Source organism: Camellia sinensis, chromosome 1 (genome assembly GCF_055761805.1).
Source record: "Camellia sinensis isolate YWXY chromosome 1, ASM5576180v1, whole genome shotgun sequence".
NCBI lineage: Eukaryota > Viridiplantae > Streptophyta > Magnoliopsida > Ericales > Theaceae > Camellia > Camellia sinensis.
Window position 1 is genome coordinate 146,167,324 of NC_138961.1, and position 19,201 is coordinate 146,186,524.

The 19,201-nt window shown below is 38.9% G+C and overlaps 1 protein-coding gene across 1 annotated transcript; it reads left to right on the forward strand.

Moving 5' to 3' along the window:
• The first annotated feature begins 13,410 nt into the window (after nucleotides 1–13,410).
• On the forward strand, nucleotides 13,411–14,265 carry LOC145820205 (uncharacterized). Its single transcript, XM_082915210.1, has one exon. The coding sequence runs from the start codon at nucleotides 13,411–13,413 to the stop codon at nucleotides 14,263–14,265; it is 855 nt and encodes a 284-aa protein (XP_082771336.1).
• Nucleotides 14,266–19,201: the final 4,936 nt, after the last annotated feature.

A 19,201-nucleotide genomic window follows, 5' to 3' on the forward strand; every position in this document is an offset into this window, starting at 1 on the left:
AATCTGGAAATTCTAGAATTTGTATCTACGCTCGAGCGTGGGAGTTCACGCTCGAGCGACAACTCTAAGTGCGTGCACTCCGCTCGAGCGACCAAAAGTTTGCTCGAGTGTGAATTGCAAGCTCCCAGAAGTTTCATGTCTTTTACAGATTGCTCGAGCGAAAGAATGTGCGCTCGAGCGACCATTCACATTTTGCACGTCCGCTCGAGTGAGGAAAGCTACGCTCGAGCGTGGACCTTATTTTCAAAAATTTTGCCTAAGTATTCCAAGGCATGTTTTGGCATCCTCATTGCATCTTAGGCATTCTTAAGCCTTAATTAAGCCATAGTGATGAGGTTATGAATTAGAAACACACTAAGAAAAGAATGTACTAAGTTTTGAGACTGCAAGTGCGTGTGTTTTAGGCAATGTGATAAGAAAGAATAATAACGAATGTAATGAAAGCTAAGCCTTAATGGCCACTTGAATGTGTAATGATAAGGCATGCTTGTGTTATGTATTTTGTGATTGTAGGTCAAGACTCGAGGATTGATTGACTGCTTACTGGAACCACTGTGAGTAACGTTATCGTAAAGATACGTTTATATGAATTATGTTCCAAATGAAATGTGATAAGCTATGTTTTCTGAAATGATATCTGTTTTTGTGAACGAATATTCCGTATTTGAAATTTATTATGGCATCCATAGATAGTCCCAAGTCATGGGGGACAGCATGAAAATGCGGGTCCATGACATTCATGTGTTTACGAGATCTCGTTAGCCACTTCATTGTGGTGATATGTGTTTAATCGGTATCCGGAACCGATTACTCTAGTCGGAAGACATTCTGTGATGTGTTCTATGGGATGTACCATTATTATGTTATGATATGAGAATGATTATGCTCTGGTCTGTTTTCTGCTTATGATATATTCGGATTTCGTTCACTAAACCCATTACCTTAATGTTATTCACTGGGCTTTAGCTCATTGTGTGTACATATATGTGTAGGTGAGCATTCTGGAGCCCGAGCCTGAAGGTTTTTTATCTGGATCTGTGGTCTGTTGTCAGCCAACCATTGTGCCTCACGTGGAGGTTCCCGAAGTGTCATGTGTTCAAGTTTTGTTGGTTCTGTGTATATATATGACTTGATTTAATTCTGTTGGCTGAACTTAAGATACTACAATGTGTGTGGGTATAATGTATGAATGACTATTGCATACTTATTTAAAGTTTTAACTATTCTGTTCATATAAGTCAGCACAGCTCATTGGACAACTATATTTATGTATTTGCTTCCGCTAGCCCCTTAATCTTGTTAATCCGTTCAGAGGCCTTCGGTAGTCCAAGGATTATTGGCCGGTTACGATGCTAAACCTATAGGGGCGGGTTTGGGTCGTGACAGTATTCGACCTTGGTTTCTCTGTTAATCTAACTAAAGCGAACTTAGTTCCATTCTGCCAACACACTAAGCAAGTTTGAGTTCAACGCTGCTGATATGGCAAGTCTAAGTTAATTTAACTTAGTTCAACTCTATCACATGCGAGTATAATTCAACTCTGCCATACAATAAGTCTAAAATATTCGTCATGCTTTGTTCAGAAACATCGCCAACTTATTTCAACTCTATTATATGCAAGTATAATTCAACTCTGCCATATAATAAGTCTAAGTTATTCGACATGTTTCAATCAGAAACATCGCCAACTTAGTTCAACTCTATTATATGCAAGTATAATTCAACTCTGCTATATAATAAGTCTATGTTATTCATCATGTTTCAATCAGAAACATCGCCAACTTAGTTCAACTCTATTATATGCAAGTATAATTCAACTTTGCCATATAATAAGTCTAAGTTATTGTCATGTTTTAATAAAAAAACATCGTCATAGGATTGGTTATTCCTATCGCACAAATTTTAAATTCATAAAAATCAAACTAGCACTTTATTATTACTTTGGCTAATAAAATCATGACATAAACTTCATAAAACAAAAGACCAATGATAAAAAAAATTTTAAATTGCTGGTGTTCCATGGTTTTGGCAACTCTTTGCCATCAGTGTCTTCAAGCCGATATGCCCTATTGCCGACAACCGAGATAATTCTGTAAGGTGCCTTCCAGTTTGGGCCAAGTTTGCCCTCCCTAGGGTCCTTCTTGTTGTCGACGACTTTTCTAAGGACGAGGTCCCCAACCTTGAACTCCCTTGGGTTGACCTTCTTGTTATAAGCCCTAGCAAGTTATTGTTGGTATGCCCCCAGCCAAATTGCTACTCTTTCTCTTCTCTCCTCCGGTAGGTCCAGATCTCAGGCCAGGAATGCCTTGTTAGTCCCATTCTCTACTCCCTGGGTTCTGATTCCAGGGATGCTGATTTCCAGTGGGATAACTACTTCAGTGCCATAAGCCATGGCAAAAGGAGACTCCCCAGTTGATCTTCTCGGCGTAGTCCGATATGTCTAGAGCACATTGGCAAACTCCGCCACCCACTTTTCTTTTGTTGCTTCCAGCCTCTTCTTGATCCCATCCAAGATAGTCCTATTGGATGCTTCTGCCTGACCATTGCTCTAAGGAAAACTTGGAGTAGAGTAGTAGTTTTTGATTTTGTACTTTGCACAGAAGCTTTTGATTAGCTTACTGTCAAACTGTGTACCATTATCTGCTATTTTCGCCCTTGGGATCCCAAACCTGGTGATGATGTTCTTCTATATGAAGTTCTTCATGTCAATATCTCGAATCTTTGCAAGTGGTTCAACCTTTACCCACTTCATGAAGTAGTCAGTTGCTACCAGCAGAAATTTCCTTTGCCCAGTTGCTTGGGTAGTTGTCCAACAAGATTCATGCCCCACTAGGAAAATGGCTAAGGGCTGGATACTAGGTTCAAATCTGCTGCTGGTTGATGTATTAAAGGTGCAAACCTTTGATACTTCTCGCACTTTCTGACGTAGGCTTCACATCCTTTTGCATGTAGGGCCACCAGTACCTCTGAATGATGGCCCTATGAGCAAGTGATCTGCCCTCAGCATGGCTTCCACATACACCTTCATGAATTTCATACAAGAAGTCCTCAACCTGGGCGAGATGAACATATCTTAAAAGAGGCCTAGTAAAGGACCTTCTGTACAGATGGTCTTCCGCTGTTAGGCTAAACCTGGCCGACTTCAACCTTGTCTTGTGCGCCTCTTTTCGGTCGTCTGGCAGCTTACCATCCCTAAGGAACATCACTATTGCATTCATCCTACTTGGACCTATCTCCACACATAGTGCTTCATATTCTGTTATTAGAGGTTCCACACTTGGTCTTGTCAAGTAATCAATCATAGTTGTGCTTCTCTCTCCCAACTTTATTGCACCAGCTAGGTTGGCCAAGGCGTCGGCGTGATTATTGTCATCTCGGCTAACTTGCTGTAGCCGGAAATCTTGGAACAAGGAAAACAATCTGACAACCTCCTTCACATAGGCTAGCATTCGTTCATCTCAGGCTGCATACTCACCTGTTGCCTGATTCACAATAAGTTGGGAGTCACAGAAGACTACTACCTCATCGGCCTCTATTGCTGCTGCCAACTTCAACCTTGTAATTAGTGCCTCATACTCTGCTTCATTGTTTGAGGCCTTGAATCCCAGACGAATAGACTACTCTAACATTCGCTCATCTAGCGACACTAACACTACTCCTCTCTGTGCTCCTTGACGGTTTGAACTTCCATCAACAAACAGGCGGAAGGAATCTCTGATGTAGATGTCGCAGGGCTTTGATTTTTCTTCTTTCTTCTGTTTTGCTACAGTTGGGTTCTTGGGCCCCAGTTGGGTTTCTTCTTGCTCCCTTGGGTATCCCAAGCCGCGGCTGACCGGAGTTCGACGCGGGATGGCACCAGGGGTGAACTCGGCCACAAAGTCGGCCAGAACCTGGCCCTTAACTGCTGTTCTAGGCCTGAACTCCAAGTTACATTGGCTCAGCGCTATTACCCATCTGGCTATTCTCTCTGCTAGATCTCCATGCTGCAATAAGGACTTCAAGGGATGCTCAGTCAACACCACAATCTTGTGGGCTTGGAAATAATGATTCAACTTTTTGGAAGCCATCACTAAGGCTAGTGTTAATTTTTTCATGGGCGGGTACATGGTTTCTGCTCCGGCTAGGGTCTTACTTATGTAGTATACTGCCTTTGCTCTCCCTCCTTTTCTTGGATTACTTTCGCGCTCACTGCGTGTTCTGAAACTGCCAAGTACAGGAACAATTCTTCTCTTGGTACTGGATTTGATAGAACTAGAGTTGTTGTCAGGTACTTTTTCAAGTCGGCCAAGGCAACTTCGCACTCTTCTGTCCACAAAAAAATATGTGGCCTTCTTTAATAGACTAAAAAATGGTTTACACTTATCAGAACTTCGACTGATAAACCAGTTCAGGGTTGCCGCCTTACCGGTCAAAATTTGGACCTATTTGGCTGATGTCGAGCTCTTTAAGTCAAGAATGGCCTTGATTTGATCTGGGCTAGCCTCAATGTCTCTTCTGGTGACCAAGTATCCTAAGAACTTACCAAACCCTACTCCAAATGCGCATTTCAAAGTATTGAGTCCGAGCCAACATGTTCTCAGGATATCAAAAACTGCCTTCAAGTCGGCCAGATGACTCCCAGGTTCTTTGGCCTTCACGACTATGTTATCAATAAATACTTCTACTGTTTTGGCAATCAGATATCTGAACACCTTGGTCACCAATCTCTAGTAAGTTGCTCCTGCATTTTTCAACTCAAAAGGCATCACTTTGTAGTAGTACAGCCCTTTTGGGGTGATAAATACAATCTTCTCCTCGTCAGAGGGATACATTGCTATCTGGTGGTATCCCTTATAAGTATCTAGGAAGCTCATCCTCCCATGCCCTAAAGTAGCATCCACCAGCTGATCGATTTTAGGCAGAGGGAAGCTATCGTTAGGATAAGCCTTATTCAGACTGGTGAAGTCCACACAGACTCTCCACTTCACATTCTTCTTTTTCACAACTACTGTGTTGAATAACCAGGTTGGGTAGTTCACCTCTCGAATAGCCTTGGCTTTCAACAGCTTGTCCACTTCCTCTTCTACTGCCTCCACATGAATCAACGTCGGCCTCCTTGCTTGTTGAATGACAGGTGTAGCCGACCTGTCTATATTGAGCATATGGCATGTGACCTCAGGGTCAATGCTTGACATCTCATATGGTGTCCAGGCAAATACGTCCATGTTAGCCCGTACGAAAGCCTCTAACTCCATTTCCTTCTTCTCGGTCAAGCCTGAGCCGAGAAGGAAGAAGCGTTCTTCATTCCCTTTCTGGACCAAAATTTTCTTCAATGCTTCTTCGCTCTTCTCTGCTAGTTATTTGTTGACATCATCTAGAACTTCCATGTCCTTGTCCTCAATTTCCACTTTTCCTGTCTCTCGCAAATTGTAGTTGGATTTCATTGTTGCTATGGAGCAATTCTTTGCCTGCACTTGACCCCCTCTGACTTCCTCAATCCCCTGTTTAGTTGGAAATCGTAACAACTGGTGCAGCGTTGAGGGAATAACCCTCACTGTGTACAACCACGGTCTTCCCAATATAGCATTGTAAAGGGAGGGGGTATCAATTATTGTAAATTTTGTGCTAATATTCCTGGTGCCTGCCTGCACCTCCAAATTTATTGCTCCCAAAGGCCATGTCGGCGTTCCATTGAACCCAACCATCGAGTTGTTGGATTGCTAAAAATTATCTTGGTAAAGGCTAAGCTCCTTGTAACATCTAATATACATGATGTCACAAGAGCTGCCTTGGTCGATTAGAATGCGCCTTACCTGGTATTCTCTAACCTTGAGGATCACTATAAGAGTATTGTTGTGTGGATGCTGCACCATGTCTAGGTCTGCCTCAGTAAAGGACACCATTAGTCCTTGGTACTCATATGTCCTAGGCTTCTTTTGCTGGACCTGATACACATGTTGTAAGTGTCTCACCTTTTGTGTCTCTCTTCACATATCATTGTCATTAACCTTTGCATGAATCACATTGATCACCTGAGGTTCTGTGTGCTGCGGTTATGTCGGTGGTGGTGCCGCCGGTGCCGGGGGAAGCCTTGCATGCTTTTCCCTCGTTCTGGTCTCATTTACTAGGTCCCTCAAGTGACCCCGTTTGACTAGGTCTTCCAAGAGTGTCTTCAGGGCTCTGCACCCCTGAGTCAGGTGCCCATTCTCATTGTGGTAGGCACAGTGCTTTCCAAGGCTCCTTCCCATGAACTCTCTATGGACCTTCTCTGGCGCTCTATAATACGGCTGGTTCCTGATCCTTTCTAGGACTTTGTAAACCGGGATCCAGAACACAATGGTGATTGCCTGTGCAGCCCTCAGTCCTGTTTCCTGCCTATTAAAGCTTGCGTTACCTTGGCCTCGCTTCGGTGAGCCGTTCATCTTCTAATGTTTCAGTGCCTTCGTTCCTAGCGTGTCCTCTTCTGCTCTGGCATATTTCTCTATTCGTGTCATGAGCTCATCTATACTCTTTGGTAGAGTTTTTGCCAGTGACTTTCGAAGCGAGCATTCATCTTCTAGGTCGTTCTTAAAAGACACGACTGCCAATTCCTGGTTGCATCTCGGTATTCGGTTGAACACCTCATAATACCTCTTGGCATAAGCCCTGTGGCCTTCACCTTTGCTAATTTTCAGAGCCATCAGGGAGTCTACCCTTAGTGGCTGCAACTTGTTTGTAACGAACCTGGCTACAAACATCTCGGCCAAGCCTTCCCAACTCTTTATAGTTCCTTTCAGCAACTTGTGAAACCAATCTAATGCAATTTCTCCAAAGAATGAGGGGAACACCTTGCACAGTAACGGTTCGTTCCCGGTATACAAAGCCATTGAATTAACGTAAAAGTTCGGATCAGACTTACTGTCATAAATTTGGAACCTCAGCATATGGAACCTTTTTTGGGGTCTCAAACCTATCTAACTCCACTGAGAACAGCATTTTCGACTTGATAAAGGATGTGACCTCGGCATTCCGCCGTTTCTTCTGGAGGTAGTCCCTCAAATCCTCCTTAGTCCGACCAGGAGCTTAGCTGTCAACAGATTTCAGTCTTTTTGGTGCGCTACTCCTAGTGTCGTTATGTGTCCTCTTGGACTTCTTTTCATTCACTGTGTCAAAACACAGGCCCTTCCCCTGGATATCCCGGGGTTCTTTAACATATGTTCCCCTGGTATGAGGTGTCCTCTGTGAGTCACCTCTGACCGACTCTCCTCGCTTGACATCCTGTGAAGGCCGATGTCAGGGCTTCTTTTCCTTGCCATGCTGCGGGATTGTTGGGATTATTTTCTGCCCCCTTTCTGGGCATCAGTCTTGGACCCTGGCATCGACGTGTCCTACAACGAGAACGGTGGTTGCATGACGTTGTTCTGCATCATGAAGTTGACAACCGATTGTAGATCTGCCAACTTGTTAGTCATTCCGTTCATCTCGTTGTTCCTCCTCAGGTATCTATCTTTTCATACCTAGAGGTCGTTTTCGTTGTAATACTCATCTCGGCCTGATTTCTTCGGGGCATCTCCCTCCTTGCTGACGTCCTTATCCTCGAGATTCTGATCCCGTGCTCCTTCATTATGATTTTCTTCCTCAATGTTAGGATCGGCATGTTTACCACTCCCATATGGGATGTCGTCTCTGATCTTTTCTTTCTGCCCGTCGTTGGCCATCTATTCTCCTTACATTCCCACAAACGGCGCCAAATTATAGGTGTTGATTTTTAACCACATAACCAAATGGGGAACTCGGCTAGAGAGTACCGGCAGAATAGATTAAGCCCGAACAACCTGTCACAGAAAGATAAGAATTCGGCAGTGGTTCGTCCACCCGGGGGCACTCGACGCTCAAGTCAGTAATCTAAATATCTCTCAAAGGTAGCAAATTGTGCTTAACTCACAATATAGAACTTACTGCTTACAGCATTTCACACATACTTGAGACCCACGGAGGTGCCCTACTTTTATAACCAGCATTGACCTGATCCTTGTAGAAGTCTCACTTCAATGGACTCAGGCTCAATGCTCATCCTGGATTCTCAGCTAGATAGGGATAAACTCTTTAAGAGCTTTATCTTTATCCAAACTAAGATCCTCCCCTGTTCTAGGACTCTTGTCCCTTATCCGCTTATCTCGGATTCCGACATCTCCGTAGATAACCTCAGCCTTGTCAAGATCACCTCTGTATCAAGACTAGGGCACGTGGCACATCGGCTGACTCTTCAGCGTCACCTTGGCCACGTGCTGTCATTCACAAGATATGTCCCCACAACTCCTAACTTGCTTTCAAGTGAATGCACCAAAGACTAACTCAAGTGAAACTTTTGAACTAAGTGGCCACATCTAAACAATGCTAGACAACTTAGATTTATCTACATGTAAAGTAATTGTTTCAAACTCGGGATTTCAAATTCTTGAATAAACGATACTAGGTGTGAAGGGGGTTTATATGGGCTCTTGGGAAAGGGATTTTGAGCTCCAAAATTGATGTGAGATTGCACAAAATCAGATACAGATAAGATCAATTATGTAGTCGAAGGACAAAATAGAAAGACGTTGTCGCCAAAAAATTGCACATAGACTTAGTCTGGCTCTCTCACATGGCTAATTTGACCATGGATTGGCCTAGGAAAATGGGTTACGGTCGGTCCAACCATCCGTTTCTGTTTTGCATCATTTTGTGTTTTTTGCAAATCCCAAGTGATTGAAAATGTTTCGAAATGGGCCTTCGGCTTGAGCCACCCAATTTTTCTAAAAAAATAGTTCATTTTACTAATAATATAAGCCCAAAGTAAAATAGAAAAAACTCGATCTAATTCTGTTTTGTAGATTTTGTGAAAAGACCATTTTATTGTCGTTTGATGAAAATTGACGAATGATTGCAAAATATGCTATCAAATTTTTGTTTTAAATCGGAGTTTGATGAATTTTATATCATTTTTTTTATAAAAAAAAATAATAATATAGACTAGAGTGGGTCGATTTTGAAAAGTCCAAGAATTTTAACATAAAATGACATGCAAATGATAATATCAATTTTGAAACTTGTGCAAGGTGAAGAGAAAATTGAAATGAATTGAATTTTGAGGGTCCAATGTAGTTCAAATTGGCTAAGAATGGGTTGTTAAGGATATTTGGATGGGCTAAAGTTAGTCTCAATGCATTCAATTCTGGATTAAAGCTGGCAAATCAGAAATTCTCAATTACTCTTAAGTTTTTAATAGGGTAGCATTTCCCAAGCGAGGCAAGCGTTATAGACAATCATAATGGGGTGTCTATAATGAGTTAAATCAACAATTGAGTTAAAGCAGATCAACTCAACTTAACTCAACGAGTTAGATTTGAGAAGGATTGAAGTGAATAGACCATATTATCCCTAAAACTTGGTCATGTGATGTGCATGTGATGACTTTTGTCAAAAAAAAAGAAAAAAAAGAAAAAAAAAGAAAGGTGTTAATGATTGGATTGATTCAAAATAAAAAATTAAAGGATTAATATATTTCAATTAAAATAATAAGGACTAAAGTAAGGCTCAGAGGAAATTATATGGACCATTAGTGAATTTTGTCTTAAAATTATATAGGCCTTAGTTATAATTTTTGAAAATTTGGAGCCTTTAAAATTTGTAGCGTAAAGCAATGGTTTTAGTAGCTTAATGGTTAAGCCTGCCTGCATCCCTTCAGTTATGATTTAAAATGATTTAATTATGATATAAAATAATATTAGTATCATAAAATGTCATAGGTAGATAGGACATATTTTTGGAAGGGAACAAATTATTAGGTGAAACAAGGGTACCACATGCCCTTATCTCCCAAGTACCACATGCCCTTATCCTTCCCTCCCCTCCCCTCCCCTTCCAACTAATCACCAAATGCCAAGTGTTGTTCTACCATATCCTAACACAAAGCTATAAACCAACCCTACCCCTTTCACCAAACACAACACTCTTCCCACCAAATAACTTCTCCTCGAGGGTATGTGTATTGGAGAATGTCCCAAACAAACATGATAATTCTATTTACACAACAATTTTGGCTCATTACACCTCTTATTTTCATTTTATTTTTATTACAATTTTCTTCTTTAATAAAATTACTTTTAGTATTCACCAAAAAAAAAAAAAACTTTTTAGACCCTCAAATCCTAAAAATTTGAAACCCTAATTTCTTTACACACACAACCCTTCGTACTACATGCCACCATTGTCGCCAGCACTACCCATCTCAACACGCCATTGACACCACCCCACTCAACTCACTACCAGTATCCACTTTTCTTTCTTCCACCGTTGCCTTCCTCTTCTTCGTTGCTTCTTTTCGCTATCCCTCTACAACTGTCTATCTCTCAACTTCTCCCATACCCCTTTAATCCATCTATGAACCCCTATTCCTCTATTTTTTGTGAACCACTCCAGCCCCTTTCCAATAAAACCACTACATGCCTCTTCACTAGTCAGTTCGGTGGTTGGTCTCCGAAGAAACAATATAAGTTTAGCATTACGAAATTGAATAGAGGACATATGTTCAACATTGGTAATTCGAACTCCAGCCACGTGTCTGGCACTGGTAGGTTAAATGCTCTCATTAAAAAGGATGGGTCACGACGGAGGTAGAGAGAAGGGGGGTTGTAGTGGTGAGAGAGACTGGAATGAGAGTTAGAGACGAGAAGTGTGGCTGGTTCGTAGCCATAGCGGTTGGAAAGGGGAGGCAGTGATGGAAGTGGTTGCATGAAAATGATGGCTAAGGAGGGGCCTTGCCAGTGGCGAGAGCAGCTGAATTTGGTAGTTGGAGTCGATGACAATGACTACTGGAGTTGGGGGTGAGATCTATGGTTTGAAAAGTAGAGGTAAAGAAGATGGGATTGAATTATACACGGACAATCCGTAAAGCACTATTTTGCGGATCACCATTTAAAAGTTGTCACGTATGTATTCATAAACCATTTCATATTGCTCTAGGTTTTGATCTCACGTAAGCTCGCAAGAAACGTTATTTAGAAGAGGATCCGCGGTGGTAGAGGTCGTCGGAAGCCTTAACTAGAAAGGTACCCATAGTAGTCGACAAAGACAACCAAAAGGGGATTCACAATAGTAGAAGTTGCTGAAAACCTCAACTAGAAGGGCATCCATAGCAGAGGAGGTCACTCGAAACATCAACTAGAAGAGGTCATAAGAAAGGCTAATTAGAAGGGAAAATTCTATTTCCACAAACCTAATTAGCTCAGGGCACACACTTAATGAAATATTAATATAATGACAATTATATCTTAAATAAAAATGATTATAATAGACATCCAGCAACACCCATAATCCTATATAAAAAAATTATGTATACACATCTTTTAAGAACAATAAAATTTCAATATATACCTTTTGAGTTAAAAAAAAATTAAGCCCTAGTTTTTTTTCATTGTTGTCACTTTACTTGTTACACACTCTATACTCATCTATTGCTTGCAAAGTAATACTATCAAAACATCTCTCATATTGCTTTAATCTTTAGGTTATACCCTATTATTTAAATTATTTTCTTATTAGTTCCACAATTTTTACTTGATTTTGATATGGAAGAGTTGCAAACCAATAGAAGTTCAAACTCAAGCAAAAATATGTTCAGCGACAGCAAAATCAGTGATGAAAAGGTTATTTTTTATTTTTTTTTATTTTTTTCAGTCGGATGGTCAGTGCTGAATTTTATCAATATATTCAAAAATCAACTTCTGAAATATTATTTATATTTCGATACGTAAAATACAAAAATTGTACATTAATTTGATAGTCAAGTTCCGAATTGTTTTATATTTTTCGATATTTAAATTCTGAATTTTTTACTTTATTTCGGTACTAAAGTGTCAAATTTGTTTATTATTTTAGGCTTTGTAGTGTTGAATTGTTTTATTAGTTTTAGCTTTGTAGTGCTGAATTTTATTATTATTTTCGGCTTTGTGCAATTGAATGAAAATTATTTTTCCCCCCTCTTCAAATGGCATGCATTGAAGAAACTGAGGTTCGATCGGATATTATGGTGAACTGTACTAGTCATTTTACAGCTAAACATGTAACCTTTAACATGAAATTCGTAAGTTCATGATTTTTATTGTTTAGTTTGTTCTTATGAAAGTTGTGTGACATTATATACAAGTTTTTGACAACAAAGATGAATTGCTCACTTGTGTACGTGATATTGGAAGGAAAAATGACTTTGTTATTATTATAACGACTTCGGACCATGTTGGCGGTTACAAGAGACCAAGAATTTATCTTGCTTGTGGGCGGAGTGGGAAGTATAGATCACGTAAGAAGTTGAAAGATGGCTCGAAAGACTTATTCAAACAAACTGGTACAAAGAAGTGTGAATGTCCATTTGATTTGAGGGCATACAAGTTGAAAACAAACGATGAATGGAGATTGAATGTAGTTTGCGGATTGCATAATCATCCAACTGTGGAGCATCTCCAAGAACATTCATATGTAGGGAGATTGTCAGCTAATAAAAAGTCACTATTAGTAGATATGTCAAAGAGCAGAGTAAGACTAAAAGAGATACTCATTACTCTCAAACAGAGGGATGTCCTTAATATGAGCACAATGAAGACAGTTTGCAATGTACGACATCGATGTAGAGTTTTACAAAAAGCTCCCAGATGCAACAACTGCTGGGCGAATTAGCAAAACATAAGTACATTGAGTGTCATCGATGTGAGAAAGGCTCTATGACTATCACAGACTTGTTTTGGGCACATCTAGTGAGTTTGGATTTGCTTCGTACATTTCCTCGTGTATTGATTATGGATTGCACATATAAGACGAATGGATATTGGCTTCCTCTTCTTGAAATTGTAGAAGTGACATCAACTCATATGACATTCTCTGTGGCTTTTGCATACTTGCAAACTGAGCGGGTTGATAATTATGCATGGGCGTTATAAACATTGTGTGATCTTATGGTCAACAATGTTTTACTTGAAGTCATTGTCACAGATAGAGAGCTTGCTTTGATGAATGCCATTGACAACACTTTTTCGAATGCTTGACATTTGTTATGTCGTTGGCATATTAATAAGAATGTATTGGTGAAATGCAAGAAAATGTTTGAGACAAAAGAAAAATGGGAGAAGTTTAACACTGCATGGAACTATTTGGTATTGTCATTGATTATACAATGATCACTTTGTAATACTGCATGAGGATTTCAGTAACTATTTGAAGGCAATCAAGTATGTTACTGTGAGTCGGTTGAATCCATATAAAGAAAAATTCATTACAGTACATACAAACATGTGCATGCATTTTGGCAATGTTACAACCAATCGGTAATATTTGTTTTTTTTTTTTTAAATTTCTTATAAATCATATTCTTATCTTTAATTATTATGCTTGACTACTTTTGTTTACATCCATATGAATATGGTTGAGAGTGCTCATGCTAGATTGAAGAGGAAATTAGGTTCAAGTCAAATAACATTTGAGATTTCATTTGACAAAATACATTGTCTACTTGCGTTGCAGCACATTCAACTAAAAGCATCATTTGAGAAGAATCAATTCAAACCTTCTCAATTCAGAGAGCTTTGGGGTAATGTGTCTATTTGTGCATTGGAATACGTGTTGGCAGATTCAGTTGGAATTGATGTTGCAGCATGTGGGTGTGTTCTTAGGCAAACGCATGGTTTACCTTGTGCTAGCAAGATTGCAGATTACATGAGACAAGGCCGCCCTATTCTACTCAGTAGTATACATGTACATTGGACGCGACTTACTATATGTGTGCATAATCCGAAGGTTGAGAAATTGAAATTGACTTGTATCTCAGAACTTGAGATGATTTTGAAGCGGTTCAATGAGTCTGATATTGCCACGCAATTGGATATGTTGAAGAAGTTGAGGGAAATTGCAAATCCAGCGAGCACTTTTCTTATTAAGCTTGATGTGAAGCCTAATCCACGTCGAGGACATAAGAAAATTTATATATCCTGTCATTGTGACTTGTGTGCATTTGAGTTAGTAGACGATGGCCATGATAGCCAAAGCACATTAGTTTCCAGTCAGTCAAAGAAAAAGAGAGCTTCGAAAGTCCATGAGAAGAAGCGAAATGTAAAGACAAAGGCACATTATACAAGAACAAGTTTACTGAGTACATATGCTGCTGACTTCCCACCTATGTTAAAACCATTCATAAGGTTGATGAAGGATGTAGATGGTGATGGGAATTGTGGTTTTAGAGTTATTGCGGATTTACTTGGTCTTGGAGAGAATGACTAGGTACAAGTTAGGTGTGATTTGCTACTTGAATTGAATAATCATAGAGATGAATACGTCGTACTATATGGGTCGCATGAGAGGGTTGATGAGCTGACACACATCCTTTCATATTTTGAAGATAACCCAGGCTTTGATCGTTGGATGACTATGCCTGACATGGGGTATCTTATTGTATCATTTTATAATGTAATCTTATACCACTTGTCATTACAATAGTGTCTCACTTTCTTACCTTTGAGATCACCGCTAGTAACCCTAACTGTAACATGCCCGGGGGTACCCGTGTGCATTAAAGAGTTTGGACCCTCGATCTCTTTGATCTAGTCTCACTAGTGCAATGTGAAACATAGATGAGAGTCCAGATTTGACAACTTTTAGAAAATCCATTTTTATTACAAAATCTTTTGCCAGAAATGGACTACGTCATCAGATCTCAGAGTCGCCACTTAATATTTTGGAAAATTAGGAAACCCATGACTCGTACCAAGGCCACTGTTCGTCATAACCAAAGTTGTCTCGGTTCAGAACCTTAGGTATGAGAGGGGAAGGTCATTAATTGAGCACCCCCGCTGACCTAATCAAAAGATCGACCTTTACTAAACCATGATATGAATTTTATTTACTTTATATGTTCATATTTCGATTATTTAATAAATTCTAAAAATTACTATGTGAAGGATACAAGTATAGATTATGTCATTTATTTTAAAATAATTTGATTTCATATATTTTGAAAGAGCTTTGAAGATATACAACCCAAATAAATTGAGTTTACAAACATGAAAAATCAACATTATTCGAAATTAAGCGACACAACCTCCATCCACTGGCATTCATATAGTTATATCAAGTAAACAAGTAGCCACATGGTAGGATGTTTAAACATAACAAGAAAAACACACACAAATAGAAACCTAAAGCATAAAAACTTACATTTTTACCGACGTCCCCCGAACAACTACAAAACAAAGTAAGTAAAGCACGTATGATCTTATATACAAAATCCTAATACAATTCACTCATGAGATGCAACTAAAGATTCAGCTTCTAAGATATGACAAGTGAATCATCTCAAGAACATGAGGTAGCGCACATAATCACATAGGAATTAATTAAATCCACAAATGCAAACTTAGCTGAATTAAGATGCATGAAACATGGATGCAAAACATGGATATAACAAAAATAAAAAAATAAAAAAAAATAAAATAAACGTGATACATATCCACAAATAAGGAAAACAAGTAAAAGAATGGGATAGCAAGAAGCGGGGAAGGAAATTATTACAACACTTGAAAGAATAATTACAAACCAAATTAGAGAGGGATGGGAGAATATTACAACAAAATAAAAACGTCACAAAACACTCAAAATAAAATAAAAGAAAAAGCTTCATATGCCTTGGAAACCACCAGAAGTTGGTTAACATCGGGAGACAATGCCGTTTTGTCCAAAAGAAGCTAACCGGCCAGCCAAATAGGCCCGTCGGCTAACTAGGCCTAGCCAAAACCTGTATTGTTGCAAAACCAAGAAAAGGAACAAACAAGAAATATGTAGGTAGCTCAACTGACTACTACCGGTTATATTAAAACAATGAAATAAATATAAAATAGAAAGTGCAAAATTACAACAAAACTAACATGAATCTAAAACAAGAAAACAAATATAAAATAGAGCATGCAAGATGATAACAAAACTACGAAACTAATACAAGAACATAAGTATAAGTTAGGAAATGCAAGATTACAACACAACTACTATGAAACTAAAACAAGAAAACAAATATAAGATAGAACATGCAATATTACAACAAAACTAACATGAACCTAAATAAAAAAATAAATATAAGATAGAACATGCAAGATTACAACAATACTAATATGAAACTAACATAAAAAAAATGAATATAAGATAGAACATGTAAGATTTCAACAAAACTAATATGAAACTAAAATAAGAAAAAAAATATAAGATAGAACATGCAAGAGTACTATAAAACTAATATAAAAAAAACAAAAAACAAATATAAGATAGAATATACAAGGAAAAAAAAATGAAAGAATTAAAATTCACCTTCCAAAGAAAGATTGAACTTCTTGATTTTCAAACTTCCTCTTGATCAACCTCAAGGTTATGAATTATGATCTTAATCCTTAATTTAAGAGCTTGGAATTTGAGCTTGGAATGACGGTTTTGAACAAGGGTATGATCATTTTTTTCTTGGCAAGAATACTCTTTCTTTGATTAGGGCTTTGAGTGGTTTTGACAAGGGAAGATAAGATGTAAGAGCTATGTAACTTCACTAGTTTGGGAAGATAACTCTCTTGTTTTTAAGACTTTATTTTCTTTCAAATTCTAACACAATTTTAGCATTCTTTCTCTACACTTCTCTTTTTCAAAATTCATCCTCAAATTCAAGACTAGAGCTTTCATTATATAGCCAATGCAAGTGGGCAATGGTGGAAGACAAAGTGGAGGATAAAGTGGAAGACAGAGTGAAGCATTTTTTTAGGAAGATAATGGAGTTAATAGAGGACAATGTGTAAAAGAGGTGAACGATGAATGGTGATGGTGGTGTGTGGATGGTGGGATGTGAATATGAAAGTAGATGGTAAGGGGGGATGGTGGGATGTGATTATGAAAGTAGCTAGTGAGTGGGGATGGTGGGGTGAAATTATGAAAGTAGATGGTGAGTGGGGATGGTGGGGTAGAATTATGAAAGTAGATAGTGAGTGGGGATGGTGGGGTGCATTTATGAAAGTAGATGGTGAGTAAGGATGGTGATGTGTAATTATGAAAGTATATGATGAGTGAGAATGGTAGGGTGTGATTATGAAAGTGAATGATGAGTGGGGATAGTGAGGTGTGATTATGAAAGTAGATGATGGTGGGGATGGTGGGGTGTGATTATGAAGCAGTCAAATATTATTTGTAGGGAAATATAACACAATGTGATGCTTTGGCAGAGTGGTTAAGGCTTAAGATGTGGAGTCTTAGGTTAGGGGTTCAAACCCCTTCACTAGCATTCTTATTTCTCTTTTTTTTTTTTTTTCTTTTTGGGTAAAGACATGTCATCACCACATCATCAACACGGACCAATCCAGTCATGCCATGCCAGCAAGACCGCCACGTCAGCGTCATAGTCAGCATTGACGAAATATTTTGCATATGAACGGAATATTCCCTGACTTAACAGAATATTTCTTCACATAACAGAATATTCCTTGAGTTTTGAAAATTATAATTTGGCCCAGAAGTTTCAAATAATTGTGCTATGACCTAGATTTTGGGAGAATTTTTCAGTGAGGCCCCCGAAAGTGCAGCGAATGTTGATCCTTGCTAAACGAATTATTCTGGACGCAACCATGAGGTCAGAATATTCCCTCGGAAAGGTAATTTGTGGCTGTTTAGGTTTGGAAACAGGGCTCAAATTCCAAGTTTTCTTATTGAGGATTCTGTGAGAAACACCTTTTTGCTTTCATCATCAAGTGATTAAAAGAAAGCACCCAAGTCTGAGAGCCAGTCAAAATGGGGTGTCTACAGTTACCCTTCTTTGACAGAACTCGAAGTCATTTCATGACGTGAGTGAATGTCAAAGCTTGAAGATGACCCTGTTAACAAGACCGTAAGACTTGAGCAAACAAACAAGATGCAATGCAAGTGGTTGAACCTGAAGGTTGCCTACGTATCTCATTTCAAGGAATCAAACCGCCGTAGTTCAAGGGCAGAATGCAAATGATATGCTCAAAATACCACTTGGAAGTTGGACTTACATGCTTCGTGTAGCCCCTTTGTTTTGAAAATTTATGATTATGTAATAGGATGCAATGTCATGGAGTGATGAGAAAGATATGAAGATAATAACATATGAGATAAGCCTCGTACAAATGGTATAAAGCATAACAGAGGGTGTAACGCATATAAATGTACCACAACACAAATAATAAAGAGAGTGCATCGCATACAAATGTGCCACAACTCAATTGATAGAAGAAATGTGAACTCAAAATCCAAACACGTCTCAAGCAGAAAGAGGTGTAGTGGTGTAACCAACAGATGTTCCTAACCATATTTCATACGGAGAGGGGGAAGATTTTAATCGGATAAACATCAAATCCTAACACATTTCATGTGAAAGAAACAAAGGTGGTGTAACCAACAGGCGTACCTAGCCATATCTCATACGGAGAGGGGTAATGTTTTAACTAGGTAAATATTAAATCCTAACACGTTTCATGTGAAAGGAGCAAATGCGGTGTAACCAACAAGCGTACCGAACCGTATCTCATACGGAGAGGGGGAATGTTTTAACTGGATAAACAGCAAATCCTAACACGTTTCACGTGAAATGAGCAAATGTGGTGTAACCAACAAGCGTATCTAACCGTATCTCATACGAAGAGGGGGAATGTTTTAACTAGGTAAATGTTACATCCTAACACGTTTAATGTAAAAGGAGCAGAGGTAAATTCGAAGTCCAAACGCGTCTCATGCAAGTGGAAAGAAGGTATAGTAGAATGATTTCTTCTTTTGCTTTCAAAAATCATTTTTTTTTGGTTGTTGTATAAATACCAAATACCGTATACATATACACACCATATCCATAAAACAAATATATATACAGGCACACGTAGGCAAGCTATACACATATACGGAGGCACACACACACACACACACACACACACATATATATATATGAACAAAAACACATACACAGACATATACGGTATACACATATTCATATACAGACAAAAGACATACAGATATGTACATATGGTATACATATACACATTCGGGGAATATTCCATTACTGATAAGGAAAATTTCATTTGCTGATGTCAGTGTACGCAAAACACGCAAAAATAAGGGAGAAACACAAATGCGTTGATACGGGGGTTCGAACCCCCAATCTCAGGCTCAGCCTCTCAATCCTTAA